Source organism: Rosa rugosa, chromosome 4, assembly GCF_958449725.1.
Source record: "Rosa rugosa chromosome 4, drRosRugo1.1, whole genome shotgun sequence".
Classification (NCBI taxonomy): Eukaryota; Viridiplantae; Streptophyta; class Magnoliopsida; order Rosales; family Rosaceae; genus Rosa; species Rosa rugosa.
The window spans coordinates 40,644,653-40,656,209 of record NC_084823.1 but is presented as its reverse complement, the minus strand read 5'-3'; the positions used below and the strand labels follow the sequence as shown (position 1 = coordinate 40,656,209).

The 11,557-nt window shown below is 40.3% G+C and overlaps 2 protein-coding genes and 6 non-coding genes across 8 annotated transcripts; 1 reads left to right on the top strand and 7 right to left on the bottom strand.

The window, feature by feature from the left end:
* Window positions 1-197: 197 nt before the first annotated feature.
* Window positions 198-3,323, bottom strand: LOC133707362 (uncharacterized). The gene is made up of 6 exons (XM_062132918.1): window positions 3,170-3,323; window positions 1,342-1,397; window positions 1,204-1,222; window positions 791-868; window positions 600-704; window positions 198-502 (listed from the first exon to the last, which is right to left on the bottom strand). The coding sequence occupies exons 2-6, from the start codon at window positions 1,344-1,346 to the stop codon at window positions 386-388; spliced, it is 324 nt and encodes a 107-aa protein (XP_061988902.1). The 5' UTR covers window positions 1,347-1,397; window positions 3,170-3,323; the 3' UTR covers window positions 198-385.
* LOC133707563 (small nucleolar RNA Z159/U59) lies at window positions 1,610-1,684 on the bottom strand. Its single transcript, XR_009845179.1, has one exon. It is a non-coding gene; the product is annotated as a small nucleolar RNA Z159/U59 (small nucleolar RNA).
* On the bottom strand, window positions 1,823-1,896 carry LOC133707564 (small nucleolar RNA Z159/U59). Its single transcript, XR_009845180.1, has one exon. It is a non-coding gene; the product is annotated as a small nucleolar RNA Z159/U59 (small nucleolar RNA).
* On the bottom strand, window positions 1,969-2,051 carry LOC133707565 (small nucleolar RNA Z159/U59). Its single transcript, XR_009845181.1, has one exon. It is a non-coding gene; the product is annotated as a small nucleolar RNA Z159/U59 (small nucleolar RNA).
* Window positions 2,134-2,216, bottom strand: LOC133707559 (small nucleolar RNA Z159/U59). The gene has a single exon (XR_009845175.1). It is a non-coding gene; the product is annotated as a small nucleolar RNA Z159/U59 (small nucleolar RNA).
* On the bottom strand, window positions 2,313-2,402 carry LOC133707560 (small nucleolar RNA Z159/U59). The gene has a single exon (XR_009845176.1). It is a non-coding gene; the product is annotated as a small nucleolar RNA Z159/U59 (small nucleolar RNA).
* On the bottom strand, window positions 2,543-2,633 carry LOC133707558 (small nucleolar RNA Z159/U59). Its single transcript, XR_009845174.1, has one exon. It is a non-coding gene; the product is annotated as a small nucleolar RNA Z159/U59 (small nucleolar RNA).
* A 5,551-nt stretch (window positions 3,324-8,874) lies between the features above and the next one.
* On the top strand, window positions 8,875-11,322 carry LOC133746224 (probable pectinesterase 68). Its single transcript, XM_062174399.1, has 5 exons — window positions 8,875-9,357; window positions 9,450-9,639; window positions 9,776-9,982; window positions 10,703-10,935; window positions 11,059-11,322. Exons 1-5 carry the CDS (start codon window positions 9,020-9,022, stop codon window positions 11,213-11,215), a joined length of 1,125 nt encoding a protein of 374 aa, XP_062030383.1. The 5' UTR covers window positions 8,875-9,019; the 3' UTR covers window positions 11,216-11,322.
* Window positions 11,323-11,557: the final 235 nt, after the last annotated feature.

Below are 11,557 nucleotides of genomic sequence, written 5' to 3'. Positions count from 1 at the left end.
TGCAGGTCACCATGGTGACCCAGAACACTGTACCGGGTGACCCAAGGCACGAAATACACTGTGCTCGTGACCCAGGGCACGAAATTAACACTAAAAAGTAGTGAATAGTGGGTGACCTGGTGACCCAACGGGTGAACTTGCCCTTAGAGACCTTTGAAGTTAAAATAAATACCACAATTAAAAGATGACAATACTGGTAAAGCATTAAGTCCAAGCATATCCTTGTCATTCATTAGTCTAGATAAGTGATTAGTACTGCGATTTTTCCAGATATACTGGATGACAGTGCAGTTGCTTCTGTGCAACTTTTAGGGGATATACAATCTACCATTCATACAAAAACCATTTCTACAAATCCCTGGAATTCCAAATGCTGCAGTACATCTTACTTGGGATTCCTAAGAACTATAATCACAGAATCACCACGGAGGAACATTTTGCTGATGAATCTATCTTTGTTAACCGGTTGTGCTTTCTTCTTGCCCTTTCCAGTTTTTGGGACCTGCATATAGATACATGGATTAACACAGATGATTGGCGAAAATGAATGACCAGACTGTATAGAAAGAAAACATAGAAATAAGAGTTATGAAAAATACCTCGGTCCACATCTCCTTAACATTCTCAAGGACCATGTTGCAATGTCTATCAAAAGCCCTCACACGGCCAAGAAGCTTCCTGTTATTACGACAATTGATGAGGACCTGCTTGCACAATGAGAACCAAATTGAATTAGAAATATAATCGAGCCAAGTGATGAAAAGAATACTAATATTTAACCATATATTACCTGAGTATTATTTTTGACACTCATCATCAGAACAGAAAGTGGTCCAGTATTGAATTCCTCTTCCTCATTCTTGGAACCCTGAAGCAGTTAATTTGGATTAGAACCAGATGGCTCTATAGGGATAGAAGCCATGATAAAGTTGACAATGATAACCTAAATCAATAATCACAACTTTCCTAGAAAAAACCAACTGAAGTGCAAAAATATCTCAACTAGGTTACAAGAAACACCATCAATGTCCTCAAAATACAATTGTTTAAGGTGAAAACAGTGAAGCATCACTCAATACAATTGAAAATAGTAAATTAAGAAGTTGATTTCATATTAGCATCAGAGAAAATTAAACATTTTATTGATACAAGGTGTGGCAAAACAACATTTAGTAGAATTAGCTGAAGGAAAGTATAACTTACTTCTTCCTCCATTGGCCGACTGGAAAAGAAGGGGAAATAATCACAAAGCAAAAAAGAGAAACAAATGTCAGTATTTCAGTGAAAAGGACATACATCAACCAGATTAATAACATGTAAACCAAATTATACAATTCATACCTCATCCTGAACCAATGGGTAGATTTCTACACTTTCTCGAAAATCTGAATACAGACCTGGCAAGGAATACATCAATCAGATTAATAACAAGTAATAATTTAATTAAGGACACTGTAAGAATAATAGAATAAAGACCTTCTTTTTTTTTCAAAGAGTCATAAAAGAATGATTTAATAGTCTAAATCACAGAGCCAAAAAGGACACATAAATAGTTGAAATACAACGTGCCCCTAGAGATAAGTATATTGTCCAATATATACATAAACAAGTCCCTTCAGTTCAGGTCTCCAAAAATTTTCCGCATGGAGATCTCAGTAGAAATGTTTCAATCATCATCAGGGGCAACATAAAATCTTACCAAGAAATTACTAAACAGTGTCACAAGCAAACAAACAAACAAGAAAAAGTATTAAATTCAATATTTATATCCCTACAAATATCATTGTAACAGTATGTATAAATTTTAAGTAGGAATAAACAAGTCCCTTCAGTTCAGGTCTCCAAAAGTTTTCCGCATGGAGCATCTTAGAACAGTTTTAATCCATCATCAGGGCAATAAAGTAATACAGAAAATAGTCTCAATCACCTAACCAAAAGGACATGAAAGTTTTAAATAAATAAACAAGCCTTTATATAGTTCAGCTCTCCAAATAGTTTCTGCATGGACCATCTTGGAAAAACAAAAATATTTTTTAAACATCATCAAAATAACTTGATACTATAAATCACCTAAAAAGACGCAAGATACTTCAGATACAATATGTACCCTAGACATAAAGGACACATATACAAGCCTCTTCAGTTCAGGTCTCCAATATTTTTCCACATAGAATATCTCGGAAGAACGAAAGTATTTTTGAATCATCATCAGGGGCATATAAAAGGACATGAAATTGTTTCAAGTACAGTGATAGTTCAGATAAAATATATATCCTAGCCACAAATATATTTAGCATATGTACAATGCAAGTGCCTCTTCAGTTCAGGTCTCCAAAAATTTTCCACATTGAGCATAAAGCATCTCAGAAGAACGAAAGTATTTTTGAATCATCATCAGGGGCAATATAAAATGACATAATACATAACTCAATATTCTTTCTTTTCTCCAAAATAACCTAATGTCTAAATCACATAACCAAAAGGACATGTAATAGTAGACAACTAACTCATTACTCATGCACATTTTAAGCAACACAAACTAGCCTCTTCAGTTCAGGTCTCCAAAATGTTTCCACATTGAGCATAGCGCATCTCGGAAGAACGAAAGTATTTTTTGAATCATCATTAGAGGCAACATAAAGTCATATATCACACAGAACAACGCTAATCGACTCTTCGTCGATTTTGGCAAACAAAGCAACTCAAGTTCTTGTCCCCAAATAAAAACAACAGAAACGCAAAGAGAACACAAATTATCAAAAAAATAAAAAATCACAATGCTTGAAATGGGTTCTAAAACTGTGTAAAAGAAAAATCTTAAAAAACATAAAAATAAAATAAAAAACTAATCTTGAACCCCGTTCAATGCTCTTCGGCTTATCAACGCAGATCAGATCAGAGAAAAACTTTCTTGTTAAACCAATTACTCAGAATCAATTCATCCTCAGCTTAAGATACAAAGACTAATCGATAACAGATACGATAACAAGCACCTAAATTTTTCGCAGTGAAGGAACTCAATGCTTTCAGCTAAAACAAATCCATTCACCGAATCGATAACAGATTCAAAATATGAAACTTCAATTAAACCCGAACAGAGAAACAGTAGAGAGCATAGATCAAGAAGCGAGTGATAAAGAAGTTGAATTTAAAGATGAGTGGTTCTTACCGATCGGTGAAGCGCGAGGTTTCTGAGAGAGAAGAGAGAGGCGGTGGAGAGTGAGAGTGAGTGTGGGTGCCGATCTAGGGTTTATGTAAGGGTCGCTGAGGAAAGAGAGGGGGAACAAATTGAAAGGTAAGGGGAAAAATTTAGGGCCGGCCGCTTAGAGATGGGAACGAGTGCGGAAAGGATATTTGGGCCTGAAAGTTTCTTTGTTTGCATATGATGTAGAGGCCCAGAGATCAGTTTTGGGCTCGGAGAGGAATAAGACCATTTGTTTTGACAGAACCAAATAGGATTCGATAAGACTTCATTTGGTTTGGAGATTTGAGTATTTTATAGGGTCCTTGATCAAAAGCACCAAAATAACAAAAAATTATCTCACTTACCCCGGCAACAGTTTTTTCTTCCCACCAACACAATTTAACAATAAATGACTATTTTGCCCTAAGCACAATTAACAAATTACAGTTTCACCACTCAATATCAATCTCTCTGACTCTCTCTCTCTCTCTCCTCTCTCCCCCATCTCTCCCAACTGACCTCCGGCTTTCTCTCCTCTAGCTCCGGCGATCGACCCAGCCCTCTCTCTCCTCCAGCTCCGGCCTCGACTCGACCCTCTCTCTCTCTCCCCTCCAGCTCCAACGTTCGACCCATGCCATCTCCCTCTCTCCTCCAGCTGCGTCGTCGCCGGAGGAATATACCGGCTTCGTTTCCGGTTTCATGTGGTGTCACCTTCCGTCCTCACCGCCCTCAGGGGCATCGCCTCCGACCTCAGCGCCGCCCTATGTCGTCTTACTCCAAAGGCAAAATCTTCGTCCTCATCCACTGTCTCTCCCTCTGCAAATCCCTCAACGAAAACACAGTCACCGTCTCCGGCTGGCTCGCCCTCCTCGAGGACCTCCCCGATCTCCACAAAAAAATCGTCGATCTCTCCAGAGACATGAAGCAAGCTCAATTCAAAGTAAGTGAAATAATCCAAGCTCTGTTAATCAATTACTCACTGTTGTTCGAAATTGACCTCTCAGTATTGAAATTTAGGTCACAGAGAACGAAGAGAGAACTGATTTGGACCAGGCCGATCCCGTCACGGCGAAGCAGACGGCCATCATCCACTGAGGACGTCAGCGACATCATCCACGATCTTTGCGTCGCCGGAACACTACTTCCGATCCCGGGTCTGCAGTCGAAAAGATGGGAGAAGATGACATGGGTGCCCAGATCATTTATGGGTGCCCAACCAGTTTTTTTTTTTTTTTTTAAGTAACGGGACAGTGAACGAAAAAAAGTTTTGAATGTCTATTGGGGGGCAATAGACATCTATTGGAGGGCAATAGACGTTTTGAATTGATGTAATTTTTTTTTTTTTCTATAATCAAAGTTTTATTTGTCTAAATTTAGGGAGATTAATTCTCATTCTGGCGATTGAAAGTCCTATTGGAGGGCAATAGACATCTATTGGGGGGCAATACATGGCTGATAGTCGTCTATTGGGGGGCAATAGAGGTCTATTGTCCCTCTATTGGGGGGTAATACATGGCTGATAATCATCTATTGGGGGGCAATAGACGTCTATTGCCCCTCTATTAGGGGGCAATAGATGTCTATTGGGGGCAAAAAAACTTTCCGGTGAGATTTTCAGCAATTTCCGGTGGGCGGTAGCCGGTGACCGGGTTCCGGCGAAAGTTGGCCGGAATCCGGCGACCGGTGACCGGAATCCGGCGAAAGTTGGCCGGATTCCGGCGGCCGGTGACGGGCTCCGGCGAAGTTTCCTATAGTTTCTCTCTCTTCTATTCTCTCTCTCTCTCTCTTTCTCTCTAAGTAAATAAGGGGTGAAGGGTAAAATGGTATTAAAAAAAAATTAAAAACAAAAAAAAAATCTTAATGGGGTATTAGGGAAGACTCCCTTAGAGTGTATTGGGTAAGAGAGAATTAAAAAAACTCAATGGGGTTAGTGGGAAAAAAATCCCTAGAAATGGGGTAAATGGACAAAAACCCTATTTTATAAATGAATTTTCTTATGTTTCATAAGCACAAGAAGAAAGTGAATTTTTCGTACCCCGAAGATTTATTTTATTTTAATGTTTTATGAAATATTGAAATGAAAAAAAATGATGAGAACTTTTTCATGGCCATCGGAAAGCAAAGAAAGTGATTTCATTTCTGCCAAGCAAACAAGCTTAAAAATTTAGGGTAGATAGATAATGAGTGAGACAGTTGTGTCACGTAACATGTTTGACCCACTAATCAAAACATCTCAAAATTATTTTCATCTACTTGAAATTATCATGACTTTAATATTGTAAAATATCTTAACTCTTTCGGTTAGCCTTAAGTGATGAGGGAGGGTAGAGAAATGGTTGGGATTAGGGTACCCTAGAGTTTGCCAGATCTCATTACTCAGGATTGGGTTGGGAAATTATGACATAAATGCCACATATGACATAAAAGTATATCATGAAAATAAAGACTTTTTAGTCCCATTGTAGTTTTTTTTTATTTTCTATTTTTTTCTTTTCAATTTTGAGAAAAGTTGGGAAATACATCATGTTTTCCCATTTACGAAACCAATTTATCTTACGCTTCGTAAATAACAAATTGTTATTCTATGTGTTTTGGAATAGTAGAATCAAAGAAACAAATGTAACCTAGGAACTAATTCGCCCCTAGCGCTCTGCTAGGGTTTGTGGAGCGGCGCGTCTCGTGGCCGTCGCATCCTAAATCTGCTCCATTCATGGAGATACTTCTAGGCTTTGGCCTCTGTGTGTTGACTCTTGCTGTTTTCGATGGTAGAGTGTTGTTTGAGGAGAGTTTTGGCGTTGGTGTGGTCATGCCGGCGAGCCAAAGGAATTTTGGATTGACGAAGGAAGGCGGCGGTGGTTGTCGGCAGGAGTGGGATCCGGGTAGTGGGTTGAATATGTTCCCTCTCTCTCACGGTGGTCTTAGCAGGTTGTACCTTTCTGGCGCTGACGGTGCGATGAGCAGGCTGTGGTCTGGTGTAGGCGACCTTGTTTGGGCAGTCGGCGATCTTCGAGATCTGCGTGGTGAGGTAGACGACGGCCCTTTGATTGGAGGCATGGCGGCGACGGATACCGGGTGTGTCGTCGGCGGTAAGGTCGATTGGCCAGATGCTTTGGGTATGGGGCGAAGACCTAGTGGGTTCTAGGCTCAAGAGTTTTGGACATGGGCCGAAGCAGCCATAGGTGGACAAGCGGATTTGGGCTTCCACAGTTTCGGATCCAGATCTGGGATCCGGGTGGTTGTTGCAAATGGATTCGGATCTGGGATCCGGGTGGACGTTGGACTTGGACTGAGACCCATGTTTTTTTGTGGGCTGTTTGTTTGCAAGAATGGATTGGGGCTCCTGTGCTTTATTGGTATTGGATCCAGGACCCAATTCTATGGTATTTGTTCGTGAAAGATCGCCTGCCAACATGGCCATGTTCTGACACCCTTGGCCGGCTTCGATCTTTAGGTGGGAGAGTGCCTTCATTCCAACGCCCAGTTGATTTTTGTCCATTTGTGTGTTGGAGTTCGATGGGTAGTCAAACCACCGACTACTCAATTCACTACACGGCTGCAATCCGTAGTGTAAAATTAGCTGGCGTTTCGACGTTGCTACTCTTGCGTTTTTCCTTTTTTCCTTGTATTTCAGATGCAATTTTTGCATCTTTTCTTTTTGTGTTGTTTTCTTTCATGGTTGATGCATTTTTGCATCGTCTCGTTGTAATATTTCATTTTCAATAAAGGGCTGACATCATTTTACTCAAAAAAAAAAAAAAAAACAAATGTAACCAGTTTTTTTTTTTTTTTAAACCCCACCCCATTCCCACCCTTGATGGGGCTCGAACTCCTGACCTCTATATGAGACCAAAGCCTTACCACCCCACCAAACAAATGTAACCAGTTAACTTAGCAAACAATATCATAGGTGAAGCCACACTCAATCATAGTTCCAGTACATGCATTGATTAAGTTGGCCTGCCCTAATGAGAGTCAATAGCATCGGATTAACCAGGAATCAAGCAGGATCATCTTCGATGCAGTATGACTCAAGTCTCTATTATAATTCGTGTGTGTTTTGCCCTTTTGCATATATGATGATGATAGACAATTCAGTGATAAAAGCCAATCCATGTATAGATCTGGGTACAATCTAGCTCTGTATCCAAATTGGGTTTTTGTCGATCAGTTTCTGTGTTGGCCTGGTTCAGGTCCCAACGTTCGGAAAATAAGTGGGGACTGATCGAAAATGTCCATGGAACATGGAAGCTAGTGAGCTAGAATACAAAATGGTATTTAACCATGCCTGGACCATAACCTTTGTCATCCTCATGCACACCACCACCACATATACGGTACCCACATGCCCTAATTTGATTAATTCGGATATTGTAGGGCAAACTTATATATATAACCGTTTGAATTTAATTTGATCGAGCGAAGCAGACCAACAACCAGAAGAAGAATGAGATGTTTGCTTGGAAAAAGATAGGACTGTGCATGTTACTATAATAACTCCATTTTTCTGTTGTCTTAGTCTGGACTACCAGCAGCTCGATCTGAACCATGAAGTTAAATGTTAACCATAACGGAATTCCCTCTTGTTGGGGACCATATGAGTTCTTGTAGAATTTTTGAACCCAAATCCCATACATCGTTGTGTTGCACTATAGTACTGTACTCAACGTACTCTTAAGACATTTGCTAGTTTTCTTATGAAATCTCTCTGAGTATTTGTTTTTTGCCCGACACAATCTACTGGTGTTACCGATAAGAATACGACTTTAAAGATCAGCAGAAATGTTAGATGTATTGCTTCGAGAAAAGTTTAATACGTAGGAAACATATTTAGTCACAATGAGGCCGGATTACATTTATATTGAGATAAAAACGCAGATTCTAAAGCGGACCATCACATTGCTGGAAATGTATATGATATATTGAGATATATGAATAACTTGCACGCTTTAATCTATATGTGCAGGGAAAGTATGTAGTTTAATCAAAGCTGTTGGGACAAGATGGTTTTCTATCATCATGGAAACGAGCTAGGTCATGATCAGTTAATCTGCTACATTTGTTTTTTCTGATAAATTAATCTAATTAGCCACAACTCCCCCCCCCCCCCCCCCCCCCCCAAAAAAAAAAAAAAAACTATTTTAAAGGCAAATATGATGGCATCCAAAACCAGAGAGCAAGGAATACCAATACTTAATGATTTATATATGGATGCATGCTACTGTTACCTACAGAAAACTAAGCAGCAGTAATAGTAACCCATACCTCAAGATAACCTAATCAACCTCCAACTTGCCATAATCGACTCCCACTTTCCCAAATCAGTCTCTGCATTTATTCTATTGGTGGTTTAGTGTAATCAAGCAATTACTAAAATCACGGATGCACAGTACTAATGACCATCCCATGCCAGTGAGCTAGATTCCAAGTTTAGACAGACACATTGAAAGAGCTAGTTAGGTATCTGACTGACTGGTGCATTACAGCAAAGCTAGCCAAAAAAATAATGACAATAATTGAGAACCCAAAAGCCAAGCCATGTAAGCTACCTCCTTATCCCTACTATAAGGCAACGAAGGAAGGAAGTCTAAAAAAAAATGACCGTTGGAATCGAAGAAAATTGTTTCCCCCTAAAATACAAAAAGTACCAATAGAAACACGGATTATAAATGTGTTAGTCTGTTTGTCTTCCACATATATATAGGCATATAGCGTACTTGGTCCAGTAGTCGAATCTAACCTACGAGATCGAGCACCCTCAGACATTAATTTCTTCTCTTTCTCTAATCTTTCTCGATCACCAATCCATTTAATGCTATTCTAACTCGATTTGATTCAATGGCTTCTTTTCTATCATCTCCATTCTTTTATTTCTACTTCTACTTAGTTTGTTTCATACTCACTTTGCTGTTGTTTCATGCAGAACCAGTTCAAGGTCGAAGAAGCAGCTTTGATATTCTCAGTTCATCTCCAGCCACCGGAAATGGTAATATTAGTAGCAGCTCATCCAACCGTACCAGCAACCAGCGGAAGTGGGTCGGGCCGGTCGGCCACCGCCTCATTACCGTGGACCTAAGAGGTTCCGGCGACTTCAAGTCCGTCCAGTCAGCCGTCAATGCAGTTCCGGTCAACAATACGGTCAATGTCGTCATCCACATCAAGCCCGGATGTTACATGTAAATGAGATTATGTATACACTGTGTTAAGCTAGCAAAAGATGTATTTGTTTAGTGTTGGAGGTTTACATAGAGTTTTGTGGGGTGTGCAGAGAGAAAGTGCTGGTGCCGGCGACGAAGCCATACATAACGTTTCAAGGCGCTGGGAAAGATGCGACGGTGATCGAATGGCACGACCGAGCCAGTGACCGAGGACCTAACGGGCAGCAGCTGCGGACTTACAGAACTGCTTCTGTCACGGTCTTGGCCAACTATTTCTCAGCCAGAAACATTAGCTTCAAGGTAGCCTCAAATATTTTCTTGCGTGTGTGACGTGTAGATCCACAATATAACAACGATCAAATTTCTATGCACCTAGTATTATGTGATTAGTACATAACTGTTAACGTGTTATGTAAATGTGTGGATTTTGTTACAGAATACGGCACCGGCTCCAATGCCGGGGATGCAAGGATGGCAGGCCGTGGCGTTTCGGATATCGGGGGACAAGGCATACTTCTCCGGATGTGGGTTCTATGGCGCCCAAGACACGCTCTGCGACGATGTCGGACGTCATTACTTCAAGGAGTGTTACATCGAGGGTTCCATAGACTTTATCTTTGGAAATGGCCGCTCCATGTACAAAGTAAGCACCTAGCTAGCTAATTAGTATTTTAGAACGATAAGTACGTACTTTGCTAATTTGCTTGCTAAATAATTTGTCTTCGTCTTAATGTCTTCCCCTCCAATCAAGATCTAGTGCTTGATTGTCTTGAAATATGTGCATGCAAACATTCGAGTGCTGATGAGAGTGATGTGCGGAAAAATATGGAAACCCGTGACCTTGAAATGTTCGTACGTAGCTTGATATGCGCATTATTGGAATCAATCTGGCAAAATAAAGAAAAGGACGCTGCAGACAGTGATCCATCACCTTTTGAAAAGGAAGGAAGCTTTTTATCACCTTCACCAGTTTTATGTGTTGGAGGCAACGAGTTTCATCACCAAACCTGAAAAAGTTAGGTTGTGTAATGTGAGGCTAGCTCTTAGAAACCATAAGCAAGTAGTAATTAACATGTCTAACCACGATTTAAATGAAATGATAACCATTATTGAAGCGAAGTTAGACCTGTATTTTCAGTGGTCAAAAGTATTTACTTTCGCATCCAGCATCAAACGTTTGAATCGTGTTTGATACACTTTTATGTAACAAAGAAAAAGCGGTAAGCAAAATCATTTCTAAGCACAAATCCAAATAATGTTTGCCAATCTCGGCCTTTTTTTTCAACAATTTTTACTGTTTTACGGTGACTTTTGGGCTGCAATGAGTTTGTTTGACTTTTTGACTGTTTTACTGTTGGCACAGGACTGTGAGCTGCACTCAATAGCTACCAAGTTCGGCTCCATTGCAGCTCAGTTCAGAAAATCACCGGACGATAAATCGGGCTTCGCTTTTCTCAACTGCCGGGTAACGGGTTCGGGTCCACTCTATGTGGGTCGGGCCATGGGCAAGTACGCCAGGATTGTATACTCTTACACATACTTTGATGATGTGGTCGCACATGGTGCCTGGGATGACTGGAACACAACCAGTACAAAGTGAGTGCTACCCTAACTCGGAAATAACTAACTTGCTAGCTCGGACGCATCATTTTGTGAACAAATTTATTATTGGTGTTGTCGCTTTCTAATGATGAGATATGTGTAATTGTTCCGGTGCAGGACTGATTTTCTAGGAGTGTACAAGTGCTGGGGTCCCGGAGCAGAAGCCTTGCGCGGACTGTCATATGCACCGGAGCTTGATTTCGACTTGGCACACCCATTTCTGAGGAAGAGCTTTGTCAATGGAAGACACTGGATAGCCCCTTCTGATGCTTAACTTGGCCGTACATATCCCATTATAAATTCTTCCAACATCCATTCTTTGATTCATTCTCATTCTCCATTCGAGCATTCTTTTATTCAATTCTGAACAGAGTTTACATAGATTTGTATTTCCTCGCTTCAAATAATCCCGATGCCCCATTTGGCTCATGTTTCATACACTACATGTAATGCATATAAAGATAGCTCACTTCTTTTTACTTGGATATACAATGCTCATAGAAGGATAATGAATTCTGTGCGAGAATATACAGCAATGAAGTAGCTGCCTGATGAAATTCTCGAGTATAATCACTAAACCGTGTGTTCTGCATCCAATATTGTTTCCTCTAACAAA

Excerpts from the sequence above, each read along its gene's own strand:
- LOC133746224 (XM_062174399.1), top strand. The coding sequence starts at position 9,020 with ATGGCTTCTTTTCTATCATCTCCATTCTTTTATTTCTACTTCTACTTA. Across the intron at positions 9,358-9,449 it reads ATCAAGCCCGGATGTTACAT|AGAGAAAGTGCTGGTGCCGG; the intron begins GTAAATGAGATT and ends TGGGGTGTGCAG. Across the intron at positions 9,640-9,775 it reads CCAGAAACATTAGCTTCAAG|AATACGGCACCGGCTCCAAT; the intron begins GTAGCCTCAAAT and ends ATTTTGTTACAG.
- LOC133707362 (XM_062132918.1), bottom strand. Across the intron at positions 705-790 it reads GTGTCAAAAATAATACTCAG|GTCCTCATCAATTGTCGTAA; the intron begins GTAATATATGGT and ends TTGTGCAAGCAG. Across the intron at positions 503-599 it reads TTAAGGAGATGTGGACCGAG|GTCCCAAAAACTGGAAAGGG; the intron begins GTATTTTTCATA and ends ATCTATATGCAG.